This window comes from Hirundo rustica, chromosome 1 (assembly GCF_015227805.2).
Source record: "Hirundo rustica isolate bHirRus1 chromosome 1, bHirRus1.pri.v3, whole genome shotgun sequence".
Lineage (NCBI taxonomy): Eukaryota > Metazoa > Chordata > Aves > Passeriformes > Hirundinidae > Hirundo > Hirundo rustica.
In genome coordinates, this window is record NC_053450.1 from 128484345 (window position 1) to 128511848 (window position 27504).

General features: G+C 40.9%; 1 protein-coding gene across 1 annotated transcript in view; it reads right to left on the minus strand.

Annotated features, from left to right (window-relative positions):
* The window catches only part of SCIN (scinderin), a 48648-nt gene extending 21356 nt beyond the window's left edge, over positions 1-27292 (minus strand). The window contains exons 1-4 of the mRNA XM_040070175.2: positions 27085-27292; positions 23271-23425; positions 21763-21924; positions 9143-9292 (exon numbers count right to left, since the gene is read on the minus strand). Coding sequence (XP_039926109.1) covers positions 9143-9292; positions 21763-21924; positions 23271-23425; positions 27085-27283 — 666 coding nt within the window. The 5' untranslated portion in view covers positions 27284-27292. The remainder of the gene's footprint in view (positions 1-9142; positions 9293-21762; positions 21925-23270; positions 23426-27084) is intronic.
* Positions 27293-27504: the final 212 nt, after the last annotated feature.

Below are 27504 nucleotides of genomic sequence, written 5' to 3' on the forward strand. Positions count from 1 at the left end.
TGCAGCATAATTAAAAATGAACTAATCAATCACTTCCGCATCTTTTTCGCATTTATAGTAATTCTACCTAAATTTTTAATCTCACTCCTTTGTTAACATCATCCTCTGATACCAGCAGTATGAAATATGGGACCGAAAGCCTGCAGGGACTTGCACGTGTACTTGAGATGCCCATTTTTTCTGCTTTATTGGAACATAAATTGAGGCACACACTGAAGCCTTTGCAGCTTTGCAGATCTCTGTTTGAAGGCCTTGTGGATAAAATATCTTATGTGCTGCGTGACAATGCATGCTTATGTGTTGGACAGTAATGAAATAAATCAGTAACTAATGCCAACAGGGAGCCTCAGACGTAAAGAATATTTATCTGATAAAATCCACAACACTCTCAGCTTTTCATTCCTTAAGTGCCTCCAGTTTTGCAGCTGGTCCCAAGGCTGTGGCCAGACTACACCAATACGGGAGTGAAAAGAGGAGCGTGGCAAACACTCCATAAAGCTTGAGCTGGAGGCAGCAGCCCACGACTGGCAGCCAGAGAGCCTGCTAGAAAATCAGCGTTCCCAGGGGATGCACAGCAGCTGAAAGAGCAGCAGGCAGCTGTGATACACAGCAGCATCAGGGTGAGCAGAGGAGCTGCAGCAAGGTGTTTCATCACTTAGACCACCAGAGGGGAAGGTGGAAAAAGCTACTCCAGGCATTGGAATATTTTTGCAGTGCAATGCTGACTGTATCCACAAGCTCAGCATTTCCAGTCCCATGGAGCAAACAGACCAGATATGCCAGGGGGTGCTCTCTGGCATGACACCAAATTCTGCAATCAGACAGAGCATAGATTGGACTCTAAGAAAACAACTCAGAGAGTATTTTGACAGATATTCTCTAATGACTCCTGCTGATGCTTGAAATAAATTAAATATTTATTAGCACAGAGAGAGAAGAATGTTCCTTTCACCTGGTTGTCTAGATATATCCTGCTTAGCTCTTTGAGAATAATTTCCTCCTGCTAGTTTAGGTGCCCTTCACTAACTGATTTATGTCTTTAAGTTCCTACCTGTCCTAAAATTTTGTGTAAAGGAGTCAAAATGTTCAGCTATGATTTACAGTTCTTCAGAGTTAGAAGCTGTAGCACTCATTACTGCAGTATTTAAATTAATCTTAATTTACCTGCCTTTTTTTAAAAAATTATTTTTAAAGGTAAAGTCAGACATTATCAAAGTCATGAGCAGTTGCGCAAGCAGAAGACCTGGCCCTAACAGCCTGCTCTGCAGTACCTGCAGTAATTATATTTACAGATTTCTTCAGCATCACACACTGTGGTGGTGAAAATACCGAACGTATCCCCCAACACATGGGATGCTTTCTTCCATATAACCATGCTTCACTCTGGCCCAAATATGAGAGAACTCTTACCCAGTTTTACATGGCCTGGACAGGGAACAGCAATCTGTGTAAATGTGGAGTCCTTTTAAAAAAACCCAACAAAACAATCTACAAAGTTTTTCCTCTCTGAGCCCTTCTTCACTACAGAACTTTCACTAAGGAAAATTCAAAGCCAACTTTGCACACAGATGCCAGTTGCTCTGCGAGGGGCTGGAAGGAGACAAACCTGCAGGAAAAAAAAAAAAAAAAAGGAAAAAAGAATCCCTTCAAGATACATTTCTGTTAGGGAGATGCAGGATTCCAGGAAGATATTATCTCACAGCTTTTCATACAGCAAAGAAGATCTACCCTTCCAGGTCTTCCCCATGAAATTCCCCTGTTGCAAGAAAGTACCTTGAAATAAGAGCTAACAAACCCTGTGAGATGAGCGCTAACATCTCTTGTCTTTGGTCTTCTCTTAATTATGCTCATTTAAAAACTGAAAATTATAGTATTTTTCACCAATAGATTTCTCGATAGTATACCACAGAAAGGAAAAAAAAAAAAGCTATTACAAACTCTATTCATATTCTAACATGTAATTATAAGATTATAATTGGCTCATGTGGTAGCCCTGCAAGCACTACAGCACTAAAGAAGAAAACATAACAAAGATGAGTGGTTTTCTCACTCACAAGAATGCAAAAGAGACATGTTATAATTTGAACCAAAGCACTTCCAGAAAATCATTAGGATTTTAGAAATTCACTAGAATACCTAGTTTAGAAGCAACTTTCCTAGCATAAGAAATTAGGTTTTCAACCACCTGCTAGTAGAGCTGCTCATAAAGAATTTAGCTCATGCCATGCAGTATGATACACCTGAACATTTTCTTTTCTGAAATTAAATTTCTAATGCAGGCATTGAAATTCATATTTAGAGACTTAATTAGAAGCCTGGCTTTCAGATGTGTTTGCCACCTGCAGCTCCTGTTCAGTTCCCTGTCATTTAAGTCCCTAGCTTCAGGCAGCCAAGACTGACTGAAGAATATTTTGGGTAACTCCCAAGGTTTAGGAAGATTCCTCCTTACTAGCCTCTGCCATTCTCTGGCCAAACCCCTCTTGATCTTCTTCCTGGGTCTGGGGAAAACGCTGGGCCAAATGCTCATCTGGTACAAAGCAGCTAAGCTGTACTGGAATCCAGGCCATGCAAGTTTTGCCTGAGTATGAGTTGTGTAATTCAGTCATTTAAATGTAAATTTGCATCAAGAAAAGTGACTTTCCTTAATGAAGGAGATAGGCTCCATTGCTGTAAAGAAAACAGGTCTCCTGGTTTTGACAGCTTGAAACTGGCACCCTGAAGGGCAAGGGGTTTGCACTTTGTACCCACATGCACAGCCCATCATAAAGCTTAATTAAACATTGGAATGTTTGGTAAACTGCCACTCCTCAGACTGAACAGGTGTTGCTGTGAAAGGTGCACAGTCATGTGTAGGATTTTTACCCCGTAGGTTTATTCCCCTGGACTGAGTTGTATCCAACAAACTCTTACTGCTCAAAATGACAGGACCCAAATTCTTGCTGGCACCTGCATATACCCAAAATCACTCCAGTGAAGAAGCATTTTCCTCTTCCTGAGGGGTAAATTTGACCCATACTTTCAAAGCAGCCTGAGAAAGCTGTCTGTCCATTTGAGTAGCCAATGCAATTACTAAGAGAAACTACAGCTAGTAGTTCTGCTATTTTCTGTGCATTAGCTTTCTTAAGTCTCTGCTTTCTCATGAAAATGTAGTTGACTTATCTGTGTCCTTATGTTACAGCGTCTTTGCACTGGTACAACTTCCATTGTGCATTCCTCTCTCAATGCATTCATTCTCCTTTGTACATGACTGTTCAAAACTGCTTCTACCCTGGGACTGAAATTCATTTCCAGTATTTATTTCACAAAATTCCTTGGAATAATGTCTATTTTTTCCAGCTGTCTCAATTTAGACAATAAAAGACATTGCTTTACATATTTCCAAAGCCATAGATAGGACTTCATTACTTTTCATATTGGGCATTTTTTTTTGGTGGTGAACAGGTCAGGCTGGACCCTGACAGTTACATGCAATTCAGAGCTTACGAAAATGCAGCATTTGAATAAAACTGTGTACAAGCTACATGATTAAACAATTGCTTAATCCCTAACAATCGCCAGGAGGTTGTAGTCCACAAAAAGTTAGAATAGAATATTATGCTAAGGAGTTAGACCTCTTCCTCCTCTTACATCACCCTCACTCCCACTGTTCCTCCACTCCTCTGTATACAAAACAAACAGACCTCCCTTTAGCATGACTTGAGTTCATAATACAACCAAAAGCAAGGGAACAAGAAGAAATGCAAATGTTGAGAGTAGCAAGAGCAGTTTTTGCTTTTGCAGAGTTGTGCTGACAGATCCTGCTCTTGCTGGCTCTGGGAAAGGAGCAGGTACCAAAGCGGCGCCTTCGCCAGTGGGACACGTGCTGCTCTTCCTGTCTTATGCAATGATCCATGTGACAGGGCCAGGGACTGCAAGAACCTGCACAGCTCCTTCAGAGCAACGTGTCCTCGCACTCTCACACCCACTTACACGTCATGGCAAGTCTCGCTTTTTCCCAGCTACCTCACTGTGCTCCATGCTGTCCTTGGAAATTATCTTTGGTTTGTAAAAAATAATGTTTAAGGGCTTGAATTTAATAAGAAAGGAAGGAGTGATCCTGCTCTTCTATCCATATGGGCAGACATCTATCCAGTTAGTTTAAGGATTACTGGAACTTCATGTTTTTAACATATTTTCATTATTTGGGTCTCTAGAGTGTAGAACCCCTGCAACTCGCATTTGCAATGGAATCTCTTTATTGTCTGTGCTCTGGCGACTTTATCCACAGAGCAGAATTAGCACTGCACAGTGCTGCCAGTCCCTTTCCAGCTACCAAGGTAGAAAGGTGTGACTGGCTGTATGTAATATGATCAGACCACTCACTTATTCACATCATAGGCAAAAACAATCGTCAGTCACTGAATACAATGGCATTCAGGAATTCTCATGATTAAGCATTGCTTAAAGGCTTTAAAGGAAAAGCTGGGAGAAAGGAGAAAGGCTGCTTTACCAGCAAGGAGGAAGAGGTTCCCCCTGTTGCTCGATATTTACACTAGCTGAATCTTTACACAAGTATTTTATGAGAGGTTTGGACTCCCCTGTTGTAAGGGCTCTATAACACTCACGAAAACAGGCATGTGACAACTGCAAATGCTGAGCAAATAGAAGTGGTGGAGCTTTATGTTTAAATGCAGAGGAGTGATTCCAAAGATGCATACAAACAAGATGATTCATTTTTTTGTGGTTCTGGATCTCAGCTGTCACATTTCTCAGGTTTCATTGTCTTCAATCATGAAAATCAAAAACCTTTACAAAACCACAAGAAGTTTCAGCAGTAAAACTCACAGCAATCATATAATACCAAGAGTTGCAGTTTTAAGGGGGTAATTTGTAGGGGAACAATAAAGCAGTTCTATGAATCAGACAGGTTCAGAGAAAACAGAAGCATCTTGAAAAGTTTCAGCTGAACATGACATGATTAAGTAGAGGGGCAAACACAGGCTTAACACTTAGTTTAGGTAAAACTCAGTCTATCCTACTTTTTCATTTGCTCTCATACCCTACAGACTGACAGAGCTGCTGACGCACTTGAAATAACAGGGAGATGAGTCTTTGTAGATAGAAAGTACTATCAACATAAAACACATTTTAGGGTGTCTAATACTTCAAATTACATAAATAGAAGAAAACAAATATACTAAGACTTTCTCCTCCCTTCTACTTCATCTCTGGATTTACAAAACTAGATTAAGGGATTGCTGCACAATGAGTGGAGTCTTGGATGCTTTGCATCTTTCCCGAGTGACTCAGAACTGAATATTTCTATGCTTCCTGCATTACTGCAAGCACCTTCAGCTTGCTAGCTGACTAGAAATCTTCACTACTGTATAAATACTGTAATTTCTGATTCCTTGTTTCTCCAATTTTATCCTCTCTTCAAAATTAGAGCAGAGATTCCAGCTAGAGTAAGAAAATTGCCTGTCCTGAGCCTGCCTATTACTTTGGCTGTTCTCAGTCCTCAGTGATCTCTTGGGCAACTAAAAGCAGTGTTATGAGATCTCTGCTTACCACTGCCAGCAGTGAGAAGGATGAGCATCAGTGTTAGCACAGTGGGCCCAAGGGGGCAGATACAGCTAGCAACAGATGCTAGAGGATTTTGGTCTTAGGTTATCTTTCAAATAATATATTTAGTCTTCCTCCTTAGAAAAGAAAAAAAGCATAGGACTAATCCTAACATGGTCACTCTGCAGCTACCAAACGGAGTCAAGCATTGCTAAAATATGTTTTGGATTGGTCCCATGAAGGTCAAAAATTTCCTCTATCACAATTCCAACATTCAGGTGTAAGCTTCAGCAGAATGGCTAACTATTCAGCTGTTTCCATGCAAAAAACAGAGCAGAGCTGGCATCTGGTGATTTTTTTAATGTTCTGTTGAGACTGGTGACCAGTCACAGCAACAGCAGCAATTTGTCCAAGGTGGTCTGTTTCTCTTTTAATTTTCCAAGGTAGCAACCCTATACAGCACTGCTTCTTTAAATCTGCCAGTCTCTTCCTCACCTAAAGTGCAAACATGGATGTGAAGCCAGGTATATAAATATCTTTGATGTGCACAGAAGCACAGAAAGCTTCTGCCTTGTCTTCACAGTCAGAGTTCCACTGATCCCTGAAGCATCTGTGCACCTGCTGCAAATCTGAGCTTTCCAGACACGCTGTGTTTCCAGAGTGCAAGCACAGGGTGGTCACTGTGTGTTCCCAAGTGGGAAGTTTTTCATCTGTCGTGGCAGATGAAAAAGGCCTTGCTGCTGTAAAAACTACTCACATACCCAGCTTCTAGAAATTCTCCTTTCCCAGGGCGAGCGAGCTGAGTCTTGCTGGTCTGCCACAGCAATTCATCCAGTCCCACAGCAGCTCCAGACAGCTCTCTCACACAGGCAAATTCAAGCACAGTGCAGCCCGTTCCCTTTGCTAAAAATGGCAGCTGAGAGCAGGTAACTGCCTTTATCACACAAGTTCACCTCACCCACAGCACCACAGCTCCCAGCAGGACAGTGGTCTGGCTGGGAAACACCACCCCACCACAGCACTGCTGCCTCTGCTAATCCTACAGCAGGACACAAGTGTGGCAGGGTTAGCTCAGCCAGCCTGTGTCTTGCCTCCATGGTGGGGTGCAGGCACAGAAGTCTTGCTTTTCTGGTAGGGACTCATAACTCTGAGCTCGTGGAGAAGGAATAAGATCAGTTTTGGCTCTTTCTGCTGGTACTCATGGTAGGTATATCAGCCCCTCCCTGAAGCTCCTCCTGGCACTGCAAGAGCAAGTTTGGCCGCTGATATGGAAGCAGATTTCTAGCTCACAAGAAGGGGAATCATTCCTGACATTTGTCAGAGGATATAATTTTAGGAAATCTCTTTCTAATTTCAGTGGCATACTGGATGACAAAATGAATATTTAAAGTATGTAATTATTTTCCCTAGAAAATAAATCAACCTTTTTCTAAAAAATCTGGAGATGCCAAAAATCCACCCTTCCTGATGTGGAGGGACGAAACAAACACCATGTCAGCTCAACACCAGTTAGCCTGGGAGAGTGTAATAGCAAGTTAAGAGACAATTCTGTGGAAGCAAAGAGAAATCCAAACAAAGAGTACCAGGAACTAGAAACAATTTGAGCAGGAATAAGGATTAATAAATTTTATATGTCTGTGAGGTTAACTACCCTCCTGACTTATTAGTAGCACATTTCAGAGCAGACTGGGACAGCCATCACTGAGCTGCAGACCCTGTTATGGAAGCAGCACTTACATAAGCAAGGCTAGCATGATGCAGACTAGAAGATAAACCCTGACTGCAGACACGTTCATTCAAAGTGAGCTCATCACAGTGGCAGCAATAAAAGCAATTAATCTAATTGCATTGAACTACCCCTATCTGTTCCCTCTATATTCAGAATTCTCAAAAAAAAAGCAGAAACTTCTTCATACACTGCTGTGCAAGTGAAGAAATAATTTATTCCCTGATACAATAATTATGCGCTACAGGATCAAAATGCAACCTTGGCATTTTCCTGCTCTTAATCATGTGTCAAGGTTGCTACAAAACAACAGTTGCACACAAATGAAAGTCTGAAAGAGATGCAGGGGCAAGGGCAGCATATCCCTTCCCCTCAGAGCCTGTGGAGGGGGATAGCAGGGAGGCAGCCTGCAGCTGGCCCATGTCCTCACTGGAGTAGAACATTAAGTCCAACTTACCTGCACCTGTGCCAGATAAGAGGAGCAAAGGGAGCTGCTCTGATCACTGCTCAAAAGTCACACATGAGTGTATCAGAAGCTCTGTTGAGGGCCTCCAGTGGTAACCCCAGGATGGGCTTGGCAGCAGCAGCTGTGGCCAGGGGCAGAGTCCCAGGGCCACCCAGCCACAGCTGCAGCAGGATGCAACCCAATGTTGTGACTGAAATCAGGAGCAGGAGGGTGCTCTGTAATTGTCAATCTGTGCTCTTTTCTAAAGAGTCATACATGTAAAACATGTGTCACATCAGAGCCAGTGTGGAAAGCTCATATAAGGAAGTAAAAAACCACATTGTCTGCTTGGGTTTTTTCCCTCTTGAAAAATCTCGGGTACACTGGGTGCCACCTCCCCTACTTCTGAACACAGCCACATCTGTACTTGCACCCACAGGAAAAAAGGTCTTTGCAAGCACAGGGACAGTCCACCCAAAGGGTCCCCACTGCCAGCATGGCCACGGGCCAGTGGCTCAGCACCTGTTCTTCTGCTCAGGCAGTAACTAGTTAGGCCACACATGACCACACTGAATGAAAGCACCACAAAAAATAATTGCATTTCTGCATGCACCATTAGCTTTACTTCCTGAACTTAATCTGGAGTACAAGACAATATCCTAGCTGTACATATAATATTGTTGAAGGACTGCTTTGTGACCCTGCTTCCCTCTTCCTTCTTTTTAGAGAATGAATGGAAGAAGATTCATTTAGGACACAAATGGCAAGTGCCAATGGTTTTGTTAGTATGCAGCCTGCAACAACTCCTGAGCGTTTGTTAATTTTTTGATATCTGAAAAATTCATAAAGTGGGAAATTTTTTTCCATGCTACTTTGATCAGCTCAGTTATGACATCTGAAATCTGGGGATTTTAAGTAAATGGTTAAACTTTCTAAACATACGAGGAAGGGGCTCACTGGGGTTACTAGAGGCTTGGATGCATACGATCTTGAAATAGAAGCAGAAGTATGTAAAGCAATGTGCTTGGCTGTCTGCATCAATATGCAATTTGCTACATTTTTTTTACTTTCTACGCACAGTAATTCTGTGTCTTTCTTTCTTTGGTGGTGTCCCAGATGGATGCTCCTTCCTCACACAGAGCTGATAGCGTGCTTCAGCATGAGCCGTGCTGTTAATTCAGTCACTGTACAGCTAATTCAATAAAGCAAATATTTGTTCTTGTAAAAGTATTCTCAGATGATTAATTATCTCAGACTGTAATGCCCAATTAACTTAACACTGCCTGGATAAGGATGGGAGGAAAAGGTCTAAACTGGCCTACTGTATCCTTTGTCTGTCTTCCTAGCATCAGCCCAATCTGATTTATTTCCTGAGGTGCAGAAACTTTTATTCGCAGCTCTGCCAGCAACAAGTCAACACATTACAATACCTCTATGAGCCTGTCTGGCTCACTCCCTTCTTCCACAGTAATTAATTTAGACCTTCCATTTCGTTCATTGTCCCGAATGCCAACAGCAACCTGTGTAGCCTTCAGCCGCTCGTATTTATTGCATGATGAGCCACACCACTGATAGATTTCCTGAAATAACAAAAAGAACACACACACATTACCAATAGGATTCAACACAGCAAAATTAAGAAATGAATTTTATTAATAATTAATACTGGATCTAAACCACCGGAACATCAGTGAATCTACATCTTTCAGAAGTACTTTCTAGAAGAGAGTTGCTCAATCACGTAGATATTTGCAGTATCCATGACATAATCTAAAACTGCACCAGGAGAGATTTAGGTCAGATATTAGGAGAAATTTCTTCACAGAAAGGGTGAACCAACACTGGAATGGGCTGCCCAGGGAGGCGGTGGAGTCACACCCCTGAAGGTGTTAGAGAAAACACTGGATGTGGCGCTCAGTGTCTGGTTGACAAAGTGGTGTTCAGTCAAAGGTTGAACTCAGTGATCTCAGAGGTCTTTTCCAACCTATTTCATTCTGCATCATGTGATGCTGTAATATGCAAGACATTTACATAATATAATTTAGCTTCCACATATTAAGAGATCCCTTGAGCTCAGAATAGTCTGAGTTTTGATTTGGCTGAGTTTTATCCCAATTACATGTAGAGCTTCAGCTATATATAGAGCTTCAGCTAATTAAAGAACCAGAAACTCCTAAATTTGCTACTGCAAATTTTATACATGTCAGCTCCTCTTGTATGGTACTTCAGCAGTGCTGGTACTTACCTGTGTCAAGAAACAAATTAATTTCAAAATCTCAAGGAAGATCCTGTAACTGCATGTGTTTCTAAAGTACAGTTAGATCTTTCAATCTAGTTTTTACTAGCCGACCTTTTACAGAATGCAACATGTTCCCAGGGCACCTCTCAGGAAAGGGAGACACTGGAACCAGCCTAAGACAGGTCACCTGATTAGCCACACAGACCAAGGATCCCCAGTTTTGGCAACTCCCATTATTCATCCAGAATGTGAAATATTTCAGAATAAAGAATTTAGATTTCTGTCTTGATGAAAATTACTACAAAAAGGCATAACATAAGCTGCAGGGATGCTAGAGACTGGGCTGGAAGGAGCCAGTCCAAGGAAATTACTCATCTTGGCTGGTTGTTTTCCCGACCTTCTCCTGGAAGAAGGCAATTTGATTCTTCACATGATTCTGTCAAATAGCTCAAACAGTACAGCAATAAAGGTTTTTAAAAGGTTCAACTGGCTTGTGTTCATCTGCAATGCAAATTTTAATCAGAGGCCTCACTGAATAAATTACTTGGGTTTAGTTTTATGTTGTATATACAACTGTATAAAACCTAGATTTGAGATGAAAATCTGTTTCATAAAAAAGCAAAACAAGTTATTTCTGCTGACCACTGTTGGTCTTTAACATTTCTCAAAAGGCTGGTTTGAGACAAGTGAGGGATGAAGCACAGTTTCTCAGTACTAGCAGATGCAAATTTTTAGAAGACAGCTAATATTGATGGGATCTGCATGCAAAACAGCGCTAGTAACTTCCAACAGTTACTTTTCACCAGTCTGGACACAAAAAAAAAGAGCCCCACAAGGAGATCTCAGTGATCTCACTGTTCCTTTCCAACTTCCCTTTCCCCCTTCAAATGCATCTCTTCAAAGACATAGTTTTAAGCTTTGTCAGGATTACATGTCTCCTACATTCCATTCAGGATTACACCACAGAACTTCACAGAACTGTATCCCTTTCAACTTGCAGATGTTATGCTGAAAGCTGTGAGGTTTTCAGCTTGCCTTTAACAACTTGACTGTAGGCTTAAATAAATAAATTGCTTCTAAGTTCTGGTTTAAATACCGTCAGTTTACCAAGTATCCAGAACCTGGAGACATAGCTGGTGTTAGATCTGAACCTTATCTTAAATCCAACTTCCCACATTTCCCCAGGAAAACAAAATGTCTGTTCTTACTTAGGGAAATAATTTTCTAAAGAACTGAATGTGCAGAAAGTAAAATGTTCCTGTCTGAGCAGATTTTTTAATACATTTGTTATTGCCAGGCACTGCTTCAGCCCTTTTCTACCAACTTCATAGAGACTTTCCACAACACAGACTCCTTAGCATAATTCTCATCTTGGCCTACATCCTACTAATTGAGCTTATTTGCAATTGCATGAGAAACCAGGAGGCACTAGAGATACTGCAGCAATAAGCAGGAATCCTTTATTTCCCATAGTCTGTAGATGCAATACAGAAGAGTAAGAAATCATATAATAGAGAACTAGGGAAAGAGGTAAGGCAGCTCTTGATCTCAGAGTTGATGTGGCAATTGGTGGAGATTGCTCATTCAGAAAGGTTAGAGGTGCAGCTCCAGTTGTACACAGTGGCCTTCCCTTGGTGTTTTGGCAACTGGAGATGGAACCCCAAACAACCAGTTACATCTACAAAATGAATATTTTTGCTATACTGACCACAAAGGATATTGTGAGACAAACTGCCACTGCAAATTAAAAAGACCTTTACTTCTTGCACAATAAATTAATTTTCTTAGCGTCTCCTAAAGGCCCCACTGCACCCAGGTTACTCCACATTCATGGTTTATTCTCCCTGTCTGCCTTCAGTCAGAAAGTGACTGAAGAAACTGAACTCTCCTACATTCCTCAGGCTCTAGGCTTCAAATGAGCCTGAGGAAGGCAAAGGACTTTTAAAAATCTACAGTAATGGATTTCAGATTTTTAAATTTGCAGGTTTCATTATTTTCCTTATGGAGTCCATGTTCCAGGTTTTCTCCTACTGCATAAACCACCACCTAAATCAATAAACAGTGTCTGAAAACATTCTTGATCTGGAGAGTCACAAGATCCATCTTATATGGTTATTTGAAAAATACTGATTTTAAAAGCTAGAGAAATAAGAATCTGCTTCTTTTTAGCACTAGAGCACTATTCTTTATTGAAAGCCTGAAAGTTAAACTTCCTTTACTGTATAATCAAATAGAAGGATGAGAACACCCACAAGTCATGAAAATGTCCCAAAATATACAATATTGTAATGTATTTACTATGGCCACTAAAATATCTTAAGCATTCAGAGCTAGAAGCCTTCAGGAGCTTGGATTTAATTAATTTTCTCTTCTGAACTAAAAGCATCTCATTTTCAATGTATCTAATTTTGAGGCCTCACAGTAGACAAGCAGAATATCTACAAGTTTGCCTTCCTGATATAACTTATCGATTTCAGCCTCTAGGCAGATGCAGTTTTTCAACATTTTAAGACCAGAGAGAGAGTTTTACAAGTTAAAGCCACTTCTTGAGAAGGCTAATACTTAAATTTACCTGAAATACAGTCAATTAGTTATCTAACTATACACAACAAATCATTGAGCTTTTGGGTAATTTCATTATTCATGTATTTATTTTTTTAGCTATATAAAGTGCTCAAGTATGGGCAAAATATGATATTTAGCTTTAGCTCACTCACTACTTTCACAATTTCCTAGCTGTACTACATCTTCACTATTTTAAGGCTTGTTTTGCTAACTTTATTTGGAATTGGCAGGTTGACAAAAAATGTTTCCATTAAAATGAAAACAGACTTCAAGTGTTCACTCCCCTCAAAATAAAAGAGCTTCATTCATCAGTAATTCCTGTGCCAAACCCAGTTTATTTTCAGAAGTTTGCACTAGCAGTATTTATTTTTTTAAACCTTTTAAACAGAATTCTGAGAGAGATACCCTATATTAATGTCTGATGATATCAATATAGTTGTCAGATCACAGTGGCACAATTAACAGCTGAGGGCAAGTTATAATGAATAACTTTATAATGAAATTTTATAATGAAAAATGTTAACATGAATAACAATGGCCACACTAGAGCTCCTGAGTGAGGTTAGGAGGGCAGGCTGGGTCTGTGCCATGCACACTGTGGTCAGAACGAGCTCTCCCCTCAACTGCACATTTTGGAGACACAGTTTAGTCTTCTACCCCTAGCATGTCAGAATTCACTGCTCTGACTCCTCATAGCTTCTGGCCTTCACACTGACCTTGTGCAAGTCACATGAGATTTCTACAGCACATTAAAAATGACCCAACATTTAGCTTCTATACAGAAGTTGTGCATCAAGATGATTATGCATGGCTCATGTGTAACCCTGAGCAAGCGCACCTTGGCACTTTTCCCTGTAAGGCAGGGGACTGTGAAAGTACACCACCTCCTGCTTCCTGCTCCAGTCCCAAGCAGAGCAAGAGAAGGAAAAACAAATAAAAAAATCACTTATTTCAGAAGTGACATAAAAAACAATTTTCCCCTTCCAACACATAGCCACCTCTGTAGTCAACTGGCAGCCTCCTTAGTCTGGAGGCAAATGAAAACATCTTTTCTGGATCTTTTGTGGTCATTTCTGTGGATCTTAGCCAGGACAATGACAAGAAAAGCCAAGACGCTTAAATACATGAAGTTGTTTTTCTCTAGTTAAACATGCCCTAAACATGCAAGTATTTCAAACCTATATGTCTACTGAAATATCTACTAATTTCCAGGCCTCTACTCTAATTGCTGATTTGCATTCTCTTACACAAAGAGATACTAAAAAGCTAAATTAAATAGGTTTCAAAACTCTAATTTAAAACAAGTTTGTAGTGAAACTTATATTTAGGTAGAAAGTAACAGTGGAATGTTTAAGTCTCATTAACCTTAAAATATTGAAATAAACTTTAAACTTTCATTAAGGAAAGAATTTAAGCCAAGCATCAGAAGCTGGTATGCCTCTATTCTTTGTTTCGAGGCCCTGATACAGCTTAAACCTGTCCACCTTTGCCCACATATACCCCAGAACCTGCTCTCAGAATGTAATAGCACCTCAATTTTAATATATATACACCACTCTTAGCTGAGAAACAGGTAAAATGTGTGGTGTGGACTTTTCCATGCTGTCATGATGCAACTCATACTAACTCAGTGTCTCTCAGTCAGGATGCTGTCTTCCATTCCTCTAAACCACATTTGGTGCAGCAGAGGTACAGCACTAATGCAGAGGCACTCAACACAAGAAAACTCTTCAGCTAAATCTGCTCATTCCTGTGAAACACCATGCTACATTCTCTTTACCCCCACAACTCAAGCTAAAGGGCTGAAAGAAAGAAAAGAATATTTGTAAAGTTATGATTGCTTTAATTCCTCTCTTCCCTTTGATTCAGCTGCTGCTGTTCAGAAGCAGATCAGAGCCTGGGCAAAGAAGCACATCCCAGAAGGCCCCTGCAGTGGTTTCACAGCAGCTAGAAGAAAGGCTGATGAGGCTTGTAAGGACAGGTGAGTCAGGAGGAGAAGAGCTGTGATGTAGGAGTCCCCAGAACAGCCAGCACTCCTAGCACTCACCTCCTGAAAGAAGTGGGAAAAAAACAAAACAGCCATGCTAGAGACAGATGGAACATACATGAATATTGGCAAAGCTTTATACACATCTTATCATGCTACTATCAAAATAATGGGCAGGCACTCAGCTGAGACTCTTCACGGTCATTAGTGAACAGCTGCTCTGATAAGGCATGAGATCCTTTCAGCTTGTTAAACATCTAGTCCTGTAATTAAACTAAATATGCTTAATGAAGAAAGGTCAATACAAAATAGAAATAAATTTTGACAAAAAGTTTATATATGAGCTGCAAACAACAGAAATACTTCTAATGCCTTTAATTCTAAGTATTTGTAAAACAGCATATTACACTGGTATTTATATTTCAAACACCAAGTTTTTGGAAATAAAACAGAGCGCCGTAAAACAAGAGTATGGAGTTTTTATGCTTGGTGGGGGTTTTTTCGTTTGTTTATTGGTGTTTTTATTTTTATTTTTTTGTTTGTTTGTTTTTTAAGTACATAAAAGTGCTAAATCAAGAAAACAAAGTCCACACGGTGGGGAAAATAACTGAACAAAACTAACTGGAACCCAGTGTCTTTTGTCAGTTCATTGACATCCAGGGGTTTTAAAGGAATTGACAATATGTATTAAGAAGAATGTTTGGATTCAACTAGATTAATATAATGTTTGGATTCAACTAGATTAATATAGACTTCTGAATTTTTCTCCTTATTCACTTTCTTTTCCTTTCTTGACTGTTGAATTCTTGATGCAGGCAGGGAAAAAACCCTCTCATTTCACATAACCATAAAATCTAACTTTGTGGAATCTATAATACAGTGAACCATTGAAAGTTGTCGAGTTTTGATAATCCAAAACAAACTCCAAATTCATTCAGCCAAAATACCTCTGAGGCCACCATGAGCCTGGCCCTAGTAAAATTACAATAGTGTCTTTGTAACCAGTCTTTGGGAGTCTCTCATTTGACTCAAACAGAACAAACTTTCAGACTAAAAATAAGTCAGATACAGCGGAGTCATGCACTTAGAACATTCATTTTTCCTCTCACACCTGTTTTGCTAGTATGTACTAGGAACAGCTCTTGCTATACCACAGTGGATTAAGGGGTCAATACCAGGATAATCTTAATTCTAAACAATAGCAGTTCAAGCAGCAAAACATCTGGATTTCCTACAACATCAGGAAGAAAACTAACTTAACCGAATCTTTGTGGATACATGTGTGTCCACTCCACCTGAAGCTTAAACAGCGATCTCTGGTTCAGCTACTTTTCTGTGCACAAGTGGGGGCTGACGAGAAACTTTCCAGTCTACAGAGTATCAATAAAAATCCATACTCCGAATACTTTAACTGAAGTGAGAGGCAAAAGGACTTAATTTTTTTTTCCTCCACCTGATGACTTTGAGACTATAACAACTTCCAGAATGCTGGCATTTACATTGTTGGAGTAACTGGTTCATAGAATTACAGAAAAATTAAGATGCTTGCTTACCAAGATACACATTATGTGGACAGAACAACATTTTTATGCTGTTAGTAGGTCTATAAAGTTAATAAAGAGCCTAAGCACTTTAGTTCTTCAAACTCAGCTACTTGTCTGGCAGCTCCCTGCTGCAGCATGAGCAATAGTTTAACTCTCAGCTGGGGGAAATTGGAGAAGAGGTTAGTTGTAGGAGAAACATGTGAATGGAAAAACAACATGAGTCAGTTGTTAGAACCAGGGAAAGCAACTAGGTACAGTGATGAACTGCAAAACGCAAGAATATGCTCTTCCAGTCCTGTTCATACCTCAACAGTGACTTTATTAAAGCAATTAATATGCGTGTTGTGAACTGCTTCATCCAATGAAAGAGAAGCACAGCCACCTAAAAGAAATAGTGAGGGAAGAAGATTACAGAAGTCACCAAGAAAACTGTGCTTAAGCTTGCAATGTGAGGCTGAATCATACCCTGTGGTCATAATCATAAAGCAAGTATCTGTTATGTTGCTCTTTAAAAAGCAGAAGTTACTTTTCTTTTTGTAAACATAATTTAATCTAGACCAAGTTAACAGTTGTTATGAAAAGCAGCTGTCATAAAAAGCCAGTCTTTTTGCCTGATGTATTTCTTCTAGTGTCTTTGTTGCAAGGCAGCAATTTTTCTTCTTCTGACATGCTTACTACGTCGGTGTTCCCATACGAACATACTGACAGACACATGATGACAACAACTCTGTTTAGTCTCATACTTTCGAGTTCTAACTTCATAATTTTCATTTGGATTATGAATCCCTTGAGAAATACGTACATCAATTGCTAGATAGTACAACTTGTTTCTAAGAATATTGTAGGTTCTTACATTTCAAACCAGCAACCTTTTGGCTGCTTATAAATCAGTTTATAAGCACCACTATAGGAATAGGAAGAACAAACAACTTCTATCTCCATTTAGCTTGAGCTATAGTTATCATCTCACCCATCTGCACTCTTTGGGAGAAGGGTGATATTCCACGCACAGAACTTCAGGCCCAAGCTCAAACCTCAGTGGTAGATATCACACATTGTCCTTCACCCCCTTATTTTAACAACTGTCTCTTAACTTCTTCGAGAAGGCTGAGCAGTGCACAGCTCTTTGCCTGCCCTTTGCAGTCAACCTAGCTCATGGCACTGCTGCTGTCCCCCATCAAGAGATTAATCAATTAAACAAAGAGAGTCAAGTCTTACATTTCACAAAGCTCTATCCAAACACATGCACAGAGAATATTTTTGCTGGTAACTAAAGATACGACTTCAGAGAGCCTTCATACAGCAGGGCTTCATAAACTGAGTTGGGAAGCATTAATAAAATCAGTTGATCAATTCATGTTGCTTTATTTCATTGTTACTCCCATTATTTCTGCTCCATGTTTTGGTAATTACTGACATATCTCAACATTGCAATTTCATAAATAACCAGCATACACCAATGTACACAGGGTTAATTTCACAACATTGACAAGTTTCCTTCCCACTTTAAACAAGGAAAATTGACAAAAGATATTAAAATATTTAACACATTTTATCATAAATATACACATATACAGTATATCTACATATGCATCTAGACAAATACTAAAAAAGCTTTAAAAACTGTATGTATGTTATTCACTAAATGGCACAGTGATTCATCTTTTCCCTTGCCTTCTGTGATCATTTTCCATGTCCTCCTGCTCTTTGCTGTTTTGAGAATTGTCTTGGTGATGAAAGAAAGAAAAGGATTGTGTCTAAGGGGAGGTGGCTGGAAGATAGGGTGAAACAGAGAAAGCTGCATCTGGAAGTAAAAGTGAGCACAGGGTGAGGCCAGGCAGTTTAAGGCCACCAAGAACTGTCAAACCCACCCTGGTGCCTCTCAGGTGGGATACCAGCAACAGTTAAGGACAGGATTTGGGAGGGCCTTGAGGGGAAGCTGTATGAGGATCAGCTGAGGTTACTTGGTCTGTTCAGCCTGGAGAGCAGGAGACTGAGGAAGACCTCAGTGCAGTCTACAATTTTCTCTTGAGGGGAAGAGGAGGGGCAGACACTGATCTCCTCTCTGGTGTCCAGTGACAGGACCTGAGGGAATGGTCTGAAGTTGTGTCAGAGGAGTTTAGGTTGGACATTAGAAAGAGGTTCCTCATCCAGATGGTGGTTGGGCACTGATCTGGGCTCCTCAGGGACATGGTCACAGCACCAAGCCTAACAGAGCTCAAGAGGAATCTGGACAATGTTCTCAGGCACAGAGTGTGACTCTTGGGGCTGTCCTGTGTGGGGCTAAAAGTTTGACTTTCCGATCCTTGCTGATCCCTTCCAACTTAGCATATTCTGTGGTTGTGTGGCAGAAAATAACAGCTCTTGGGAGGCCTTGAGCAGAGCTATGCCCAGACAAGATGCACTAAGCAGCACCTGACAAAGTAAGATGTGCTCCATACTCTAGCCTTCTCAGCAACTGCCCTGCACTTGTCTTGCCTACCCAAAGGCTCCCTTGCAGAGAGATTCCCAGGTTCACCAAAGAGCTGTCGTGGAAATCCCACGTAGGAAAAACACCCCAGCTTAAATTAGGGTTTGGCATCCCAGCACTCTCCTGGAAGATCAGTACAGTCACAGCACTCAGTTCATGGTGTTACAGAAGACTGCTTGACTAAAAGGTCTTCACACATTTCCCACAGACAACAATTCCCCTCATAGCACTGACAATGCTTTCTCTGCTTTCTGCAGCTATTTTCTCTTCCAGCCAAGAGAGTTGTTCAAAGGAGGCAAGTTGAGACCTGGGCACAGTATTTGAAGTGCTGTAAATGTGGCTTAGTAACAAATCAGCCAAGGTGCTCTGTGGGTTGTGCACACGGGACACAGCCCCATGGGATCCTGACCACTTTTAGGAAGAGGGGGCAGGAGACAGGCAGTTAGATACAACACTATTTTTTGATCTTCTTTGCAGCCAAGGTTTGACTCCAATAACTTAGAAGGCTGGATCAAGATAGAATAACCTTCATTTAAGGTCAGGTTGAACAGGGCTTAAAGCAACCTCAGATTGTTGAAAATGTCCCTGCTCATTGCAGGGAGAGTTGATCTAGATGACCTTTAAAGGTTCCTTCCAACCAAAACTATTCAATGATCTAGGTATGAGATAAATATCAGAACTTGAACTGTAAATATGTGAACCTAGCTTAAAATGCCCACACACACTTTTTCCTAAAGCATTATCCCTGTAAAGGAAATCCTAGTGATATGTAATGATTTTATTCCTACTCATTATTATCTTTCATAATTTTCCCTTATCTGTTCAAACCATGCGTTTAATACTGAAGTAATCAATGAAAAACTGAAATGATTTTTTATTATATTAGATAAATGGCTTGATAAAATACAACAGGAAATGAACAGCACAAGCAATTTTTCAGTGCCATAGAGACCATCTTCTGGTTAGCTAAGAGACTGGGGAAAGTAAAGCTTGGAAATTCATCTTACTTGACACACTACAATAATTTGATATTAAAAGTACTGACCATAAGCTCATTATTTTATGCAATTACCACCCATTATTCTCAGACAATGAGTCTGCAGTGGTCTTCAATAAATACCAAGACTCAAAAGCAACCCTATTTAAGATTGATTTTATTTCAATTGTTAAGTAAAGGAATTTACTTTAGCCAAAATTTTTCATTTTTCAAAGAAAACTTAAATTCAATTAAGAGCCCCTATAAAGACTCATAAAGCCTTGCCCATTTACAGTGGGCCTCTAGTCATGAAAAATTTCAATCTGAAGTATAGTTATTTCAGCTTGAAATATAATTCTTACAAAACTTGAGCAAGGTTTCTCCACTGACATTGTATTTTCTATCACACCTCTTTATTTAGAGGTACTTCACTAGACTTGTACATCTTCATCCTGAACTATGTCACACATTTTCAACTCCCACAAGGATGGTCTGGTTTATGCAATAACCTATGACTATCTAGATGCTAAAACACTTTTTTCCTTAACTTGTCAGAACATCTAGAAAAACCCATCTCTCTTACACAACCAACATGATAAGACCAAGAACTGTTTTAAGTCATGTGATTTGACTGACATTTCTCATAGAATGGCAAAAAAAAAATCCCAAAAACAACTCAATATTGTTCACATCTAATCTTTTTTCCTGCAAAGGCACAGTGTTGCACTGCTGCTTGACCTCTGCCTTGTCAAACAGTGAATCAGAAACTGGTGACATTACACTAAAAAAAGTAAAAGGCATGTACATTCAGGATCAGATAAAGACTCTAAAGCCATACTACATTTAAATTGCTTAGTGACAGCACTCTCCTCTCACCAAAAGGGAGGTGCCCCAAGCTACACATGTAACACTGCAACACACCCACAGTGCATTTCATCAATGTCACTGCCATGCCTGTGGTGTGGCCTGAGTAATTACTCAAGGTCATCTGGGTCACTGCAGCACAATAAGCATCAGACCAAGCTGAATTCATGGAGTACACCCAGATCCACAACACATCCATGGGAGGTTAACTCCAGAAAACTCAAGCTCCATTACAGCCTGACTGCAAAAGCAGCATTTTCTAGCGATGTTTGGTTCCAAACTTTCCATCTCCCATGGGTTAGCTCTGGAAGGGAATAGATGATTTGGGTCTTCTATGCAAAGTGACATTGAGAGATTACTTTGGATATTGATCACCAGGCTGTTCTAGATGATTAAACCACATTGACATAAGAGGAATAGGATCATATTCAAAAAACACTATTTTGTGTTCCATCTGAAGGCTGTGAAGCATAATAAAAATCAGACATATTGGCATCAAGAACCTATATTGATTATCTTCAACTGTTATGCTAGGGGACACTTTCAGAGAGAACACCAAATGCACACCATGAATTCAGAAGAGTCCATTTTTCAATAGGTCAGGGGAACTCAGATCTTGCAGCAGCTGACCACCTCCTTGTGAAACACTACAGTTAAAATCAACTGCAGATAAACTATTTCCTTTCACATGCTTTCCATTTTATACATGTGAGCATATCAGGCATGGGAAAAATTTCAAATTGGTAACTAGCATCTAGTGTGGACTACATCCCAGCTGCTACTCTGAGTATCAGAAAGTCTTCGTATGTATTCTGAAGTGACAGCACTACACTTTAAGCCATCTGAGGAAAGCAGAATTATCTTATGTGTCAATATCCTTCTGTGCTATGTCTACTTGTTTTCAGCAGAAAGCCTTGAAGCACTGGATTTCTTCTCAAGTGATCTCTTGAAATATTTGAGTAGTTTTATAATCACTTTTTCAGCTATTTCTTTAGGGTCAACTGTCACTATCAAAGTTTGATAGCTATGAAGAAATGCTCTTAAGAGAATGGTTGAATCTGTGTTCTGCTCTGAACACTGACACTGATCCCATTCATCTGGTAGAGAGCACCAAAGTCTAACTGGACTTAGAATGGACTGTTCAAACAACAGTAGTGAAAAACCCTAATGCCTTGAATGGGAAAGAGAAGTGTTTCTTGAAGGATAATCTGTGCACACTTCAGGAAATATTTAGGGCAGTTTGAAACCTGTAAAGTGATGTGACACTAAAACTAATGTTCTAAAGCAGATTCTTTCTGCTGGTTCATATGAGTGACAAAATCAGTTTTGCATTTTATGGGATGACTCAAACATTGGAATGGATGCGGGTCTTACTTTTCAGTGTTTTAATCTAGAAAATACTTACATTTCCAAGGTCAATAATGAAACAATCTCCTTTGTTGAAGCTGGTCCAAGCCAGGGGGACTTCTGTGGCTCTTACAACTCTCCGGCCCTTGATATGCAGCAGCCTCTGAGCACTCAGATCATTAGTAACAACATGATTGAATCCGGAGGCAACACCACCTGCCTGGATAAAACAAAACATCCAGCTTTATTTCAGCTTAATTTCTGCAAAGTTACTTTTTTGTTGCTGTTTTGGTACAGATGAGGAGCCAGCAGTGGAAAAAAATGGTTTATGTAGTGAAAAACAAGACAAAGTAATGTACTGTTTAAGTGTGCTGCTCACAGACCAGACAGACACCACTGCTGCTCAACTCTCAGGTGTGAACCTCTAGCCAAGGGAGCAGATGTTACCCTCCTTCAAGGAGTTTTCAGATAAACAGCAAAAATGAAAGCACAGAATTTACAGCACTCTCCAGCCTCCTTCAGAGGATGAGATAATACTGAACCCCATTGTTAGGAGAGAAGTCAAGGACTGAGGAAAAGCAGAAAAATATGCAGGTCTTTTTGAAGTTTTCCAAACTTGAATCTCAGAGGTCCAGGTGGTTTTAGCCCTGGTTACATGTAGATGGATGGATAATTCCACAGCAGCTCTGTAATTTTATGAAAGGAATATTTGCCACTTAAGAGTCAACCTGGCAAAGAACACTAAACTAGGGGGAGTGAGAGCAAACTTGATTTACAGTTTGTGAGTGTAAATATAAGCATAATGCTGTAAACTGGCTTGGAGGTCTGCCTTTGTGAGGCAGCATTCTCCATTCCTCTGGGAGACCCAGACCTTGTGTTGGAACAGAGTGGTTCTTGAAATAACACACACACAAGAAAAAAAAAAAAAAAAAAAAAAAAAAAAAAAAAAAAAAAAAAAAAAAAAAAAAAAAAAAGAGTTGCTATTCAGCTTCTGGAAGTGACACAAGGACACTGACGTTACACCATTCCAAAAGCTAAAATTTTTCAAAAAAATCTCAGTGATTGTTTTATCTACTTCAGAAAAAAAACCTGCAGTAGGACTGCAAAAGTGTAATTTAGCGTAAAAAACGATTTTAGATCCAAGTGAAGTTCTGATCTTTTCCACTCGGTATCCATGTTTCTAACTACTTGAGCACACTGGGTTCTGTATTTGAATAAAAATATTTGGTCTGCAAGACAGAAATTATTTCTGTGAGATTTAACACCTCCCAGACACAGAGAGTCCCTACTGTGAACTCTCTTAAGACACACAAGTATGAAATTTCAGGACAGTTTTATTTTGGGGAAAAAAAATTAGGAAAGGTTTTCACATGTCAGAAGAGGCACTGACAATCAACCTGCTGCTTTCTGGGACTCCTACAGTTTAAGATGGGTAGCTCAAATCTAAACCCACAAAGCATGAATAAAATATTTTTAAAATCTCCATTTACAAAGAAAAACATTTGATTTTTGTGTAGGGAAAAATATTACATACAATTTCAGAATGTATTTGGACAGACTCTTTACCCTGTATTTAATTCCTCCTTTGAAGTAACCCACAAACTCAGTAGACTCATATCCTTGGATTTCTCTACTCTGCACGGGCTTTCCTCCTAGATAGTCATCCATTTGAACAGCAAAGATAGCTGCAGCTGTGCTTTCATCCTGGGTGCAGTCTTTCCCTGAAATAAGAGGAAGTGTGTCAATAAAGCATTAATACAATTTTGAATTCAGCTGGAGAAATTATTTTTTCGACAATTGGGCATGTTTATGTGGAAACAAAGCACCGAATCCCAATCTTGTTCATCATCAAATAACACGATCTTCCAGACCATTTCTTGACTACTTGTAGAACTACATTCATAAGGAAAAAAGAGTGAAAAATAGTGAAGTTCATCTTCTCTTAGAATCTCCAAACAAAAGAATAATTTAGTTTAGCATGGCAAGTGTCAGCTGTAATGATTTTTGGACTTTTAGCAGAAGTTCAAAGAAAGAAAGGTCACGTGAATGGACTATCTGGATAGTAAAACATTTTTTTTTCCTAAGAACAAGTCACCAAGCCATAAAGCCAAAATAATTCAAAAGCAGTCCTCTTGACACTATAATCAAGCAAGATATTTTGCCTGGTACATCTTGGGAGAAAGAGAAGCAGCTTTGGGGCTCAGGTACTTGCTTCCTGAGGTCACACTTTGTTTTGTACCTTATAGAGATTAGCCTATTCCCAAGACTGTGGCAAAACAGCCTCTTGACCTAGCGTGCTGATACTCACACATGATGAAAACGGGCTGTATATTAAACCAAAGATTTTAATGTGTGCCCAGACACTTTTGAGGAACATTGTCAGCAGTTTTAATTGTTTCAAGTAAAGCACAAATAGAATCAAGTCAGAAAAAACAGGCTTCTCAGTAACTCCAGAAGGAATGGGAAAGGTAAGCTCTTCCACTTGGTTCTCAAACACTCCATGAAAGAACTTGCTATGTTCCAGCATGATTTTACAGACCTGGCTACCGCCTTAAAGTTGGTTTAGAGTTTTGGAGGTTTCAGGGATGCTTTGTTTCTTTTTCTAAATAGTGGCAATCATATCCATTAAGGCTAGATCCTTCTAAATTATTACCTGCAATTGCATACCAGGGTTCAGGGTTAAAGAAAAATGGTTTCTGAACAGAGTCAGAGATAAGAGCTACTATCAGACTTGGTCTCATAGCTGTTATGCAATAAAATACTCAGTGAAACGCCATTAAAAAAAATAAAAATCAAGTGAACACCAGTCCAAGCATAAGTTACTCAAGTTTATACGAAAACCACATTTACCTTACAGTCTTAAGGTACAAACAGCTAAAAATAAGCCAGAGTATAAAGGAAAAAAACCCCAGGTTTTTACCAAACAGGTCCTGGTTCACATGGACAGATTTCATGAGTTCATCACTGGGAACAAGGGTTAAAAAGCAGTTAAAAACCACCACGCATGATTTGATTAAAGATATGAAGTGGGGTATAGCCAGTCTCACTCACACAAGTAGTTTCATACTGGCACAGTGCATGCTGTTTCCATTAATGATAGTTTCAAGTCCAGACAGGTCCCTCAGGATTAGTACAGCTACTAAGGCATCTCTCAAGTGCCAGTAGAGACAACTGAGTCAGGACATCTGAGCAACGTTAAAAGTGGATACAGCTGCAGCAAAACAGATCCACATCGATTGCTTGGCCATGCCAACAATGTTGATACACCCAGGTGAGCTTGCTCAGAAATTATCCAACTTCAGCAGTATCTCAGTGTATGTGAGATACTTGGTGAAACAGTGGCTTTCCCATAGGAAGCTTCAGCATGGCAGAACAACTGTGGGGTCACTTTAATCATAAGATGCCAGTCACAGCTGAAGACTGTCAGCACACTGACATCACAGACCATCCCCCCACGGTCTAGACTTTCTTTTAACCCTTGGGGGGAACCTAAACAAGGAATTAGGAGCACCTTTGCCACTATGTAATAGGAAAATTTGAGGTTGGGAGTCTTTTTTTCTGGTTAGAATCCATTCACACTCACAGTCCCTTTATGGGGCTGCCACAATAACACACCACAGATGACAAGCAGGAGGAGGACTGTGTCACCAAATGGCAAGGTCCTTGTAAGTACCTAAGACGGAAGTCCGCAGTGTTTCCCCCATCACAAGAATTCTTTTTTTACATCCTAAAGCCTGAGTGATAGTGACTGCTTCAGCTATCCAGAGACACTAATGGGAAGTCTTCAGAAAGACCCTATTGTGATCTTTCTGGCCCACAGGTTATACAGCCTTTGCTAACAAGAGAAAAGTCGGGCATACATAACAGCAGTGTGAATCAGTTAAAAATACCAGAATTATTCTATGGTTTTGCCCTGAGTGTGACTGGCCCTCCCAATACACCTCGTATGAAGTCCTGCTCTCCTGTTGCTATTAAATGTGTAGCAGTGTTTGAGATTTTTGCACCGTGCTGCTGAAGTATCTCACAAGCCCAAAGGGATTTGCCAGCAGTGAGCCTCCCAGCTGCCACCTTGCCAGCTGCACAACAGTGTGTGCCCAGGTCTCCTGAAACCATTTAGGCTATCTAGATAGCACCACATCAGCACATGTGTATCAATGTGTACAACTGAAGCTCTTCAGCCACCAGCAACGAAGTCTTAATTGCTGCAAATGTCAGTCACTGTTCTACCTTTCCTTCCCAAGAGCTGCAAACAGTCCTTACTCCTTGTGATGGGTCTACTAGACCTTCACTAAGACACAAGTAGTTCTGGTTCATTAACAAAGGTCTACACAGCCAAACACTGCTACTAATTAGCAACATTGCTGACAGAAAATTTCTCTTCCAGAAATTCATTCACACTGCCATCGATGATTATACTCTTACCAGAGGCAGGCTCTATCCTGCTTGCCAGCTGGAAAACTCCGAAGACATGCAAAACTCAACGCTCAAACATTTATGCAGAAACAATCCCAGCTTTGTCTGCAATTATTTTTCAATGCATGCAAAAATACCATGGAAACTTCAGCAACTCAAGCATATTAATGTTAATACACCTATCTTTATATGCGTTCATTGAGATGATTGCCTACAAACACAAACTTGGTGAAACAAGAAAAAGGTAGTAAGTTTCAGGCAGCTAAACAGCAATCGCTGTGGCAGGATGACTGTGTCCAGATGGGGAAGTCACATGAAACCTCCAGGAGATGAGGAAGTCACGTAAAACACAACCTTATGTCAAGCTTCAAATCTGATGTAAAGTGGGCTAGTCAAGGTGGAAGGCAAAAGATATCAGCCTGGTTCCAACCAGTAGGCTGTCAGACGGATATTAACGAGGTTTTAAAGAAAACCTAGTGTCTTTGCACATGATCTCTGTACCAAAAGAAAGCAAAATTAATCTAGCTGAAAAAGGCACACCCCGACACTAACCAGGGCAACACTACAAGGAGATGGCCAAAAGGACATTTTCATCCAGACGAAAACAGGCAAGAAAACTCTTCCTGTGAGTGAAGGAAGGATTTCACTCCAGAACCTCTGTCGGGCACAGCCAAGATCTGACTTTAACGCCTCAGTACTTTTCCCAACCAACACCACAAAGTGAGCAAGCTCTCCCCTTTCTGCCGCACCCCACCGTCCCACCACTTAGCCCCTCAGCATCGGAAGGGATGACGCTTGGCACCGCCCTGATCCTTGGTGGCAGCCCCACTGCTGCCTCCACCTCGAGTACCCCTCTCGGAAGCCTCGCACACGCAGCCTTACTGAGAAGGGTGGGGAAAACCCCGTCCCCGATGCCCTGGAGGCCGGCAAGCCCCTCGGCAGCAGGCGGGCTCTCCCCCGCTCCTACCGAGCCAGTAGTGCAGGCGGTACGCGACGTTGGTCCCGCGGCGCTCCGTGCACAGCACCAGGTACGCGTCCCCAACGAAGAAGTCTCCGTGGCGGCTCGGGGGCACCGGCACCAGCTCCAGCCGTTCAACGCGCCACACCTGCAGCCCACTCTGCTGCCCGGCCTCGGCGAACGCCGGCGAGGGCCGCTCGGGAGTCATGGCTGGGAGCGGAGAGCCGGCGGAGCCTCCGCGCCGCCAGTTTATAGCGGCGGGCGGGGCCGGCCCGGGGCGGCGCGGGGCGCGCTGAGGGGATGCGCCCGTCCCAGCCCCGCCAGCCACCGGCTGAGCTGGCCTGAAGTTACATGTTTGTAACGAGCCTGGGAAACAAACTCGCCAGGAATCTCTTTTGCTTCTGTGCCCAGCGCCGCAGCAGGGGTATT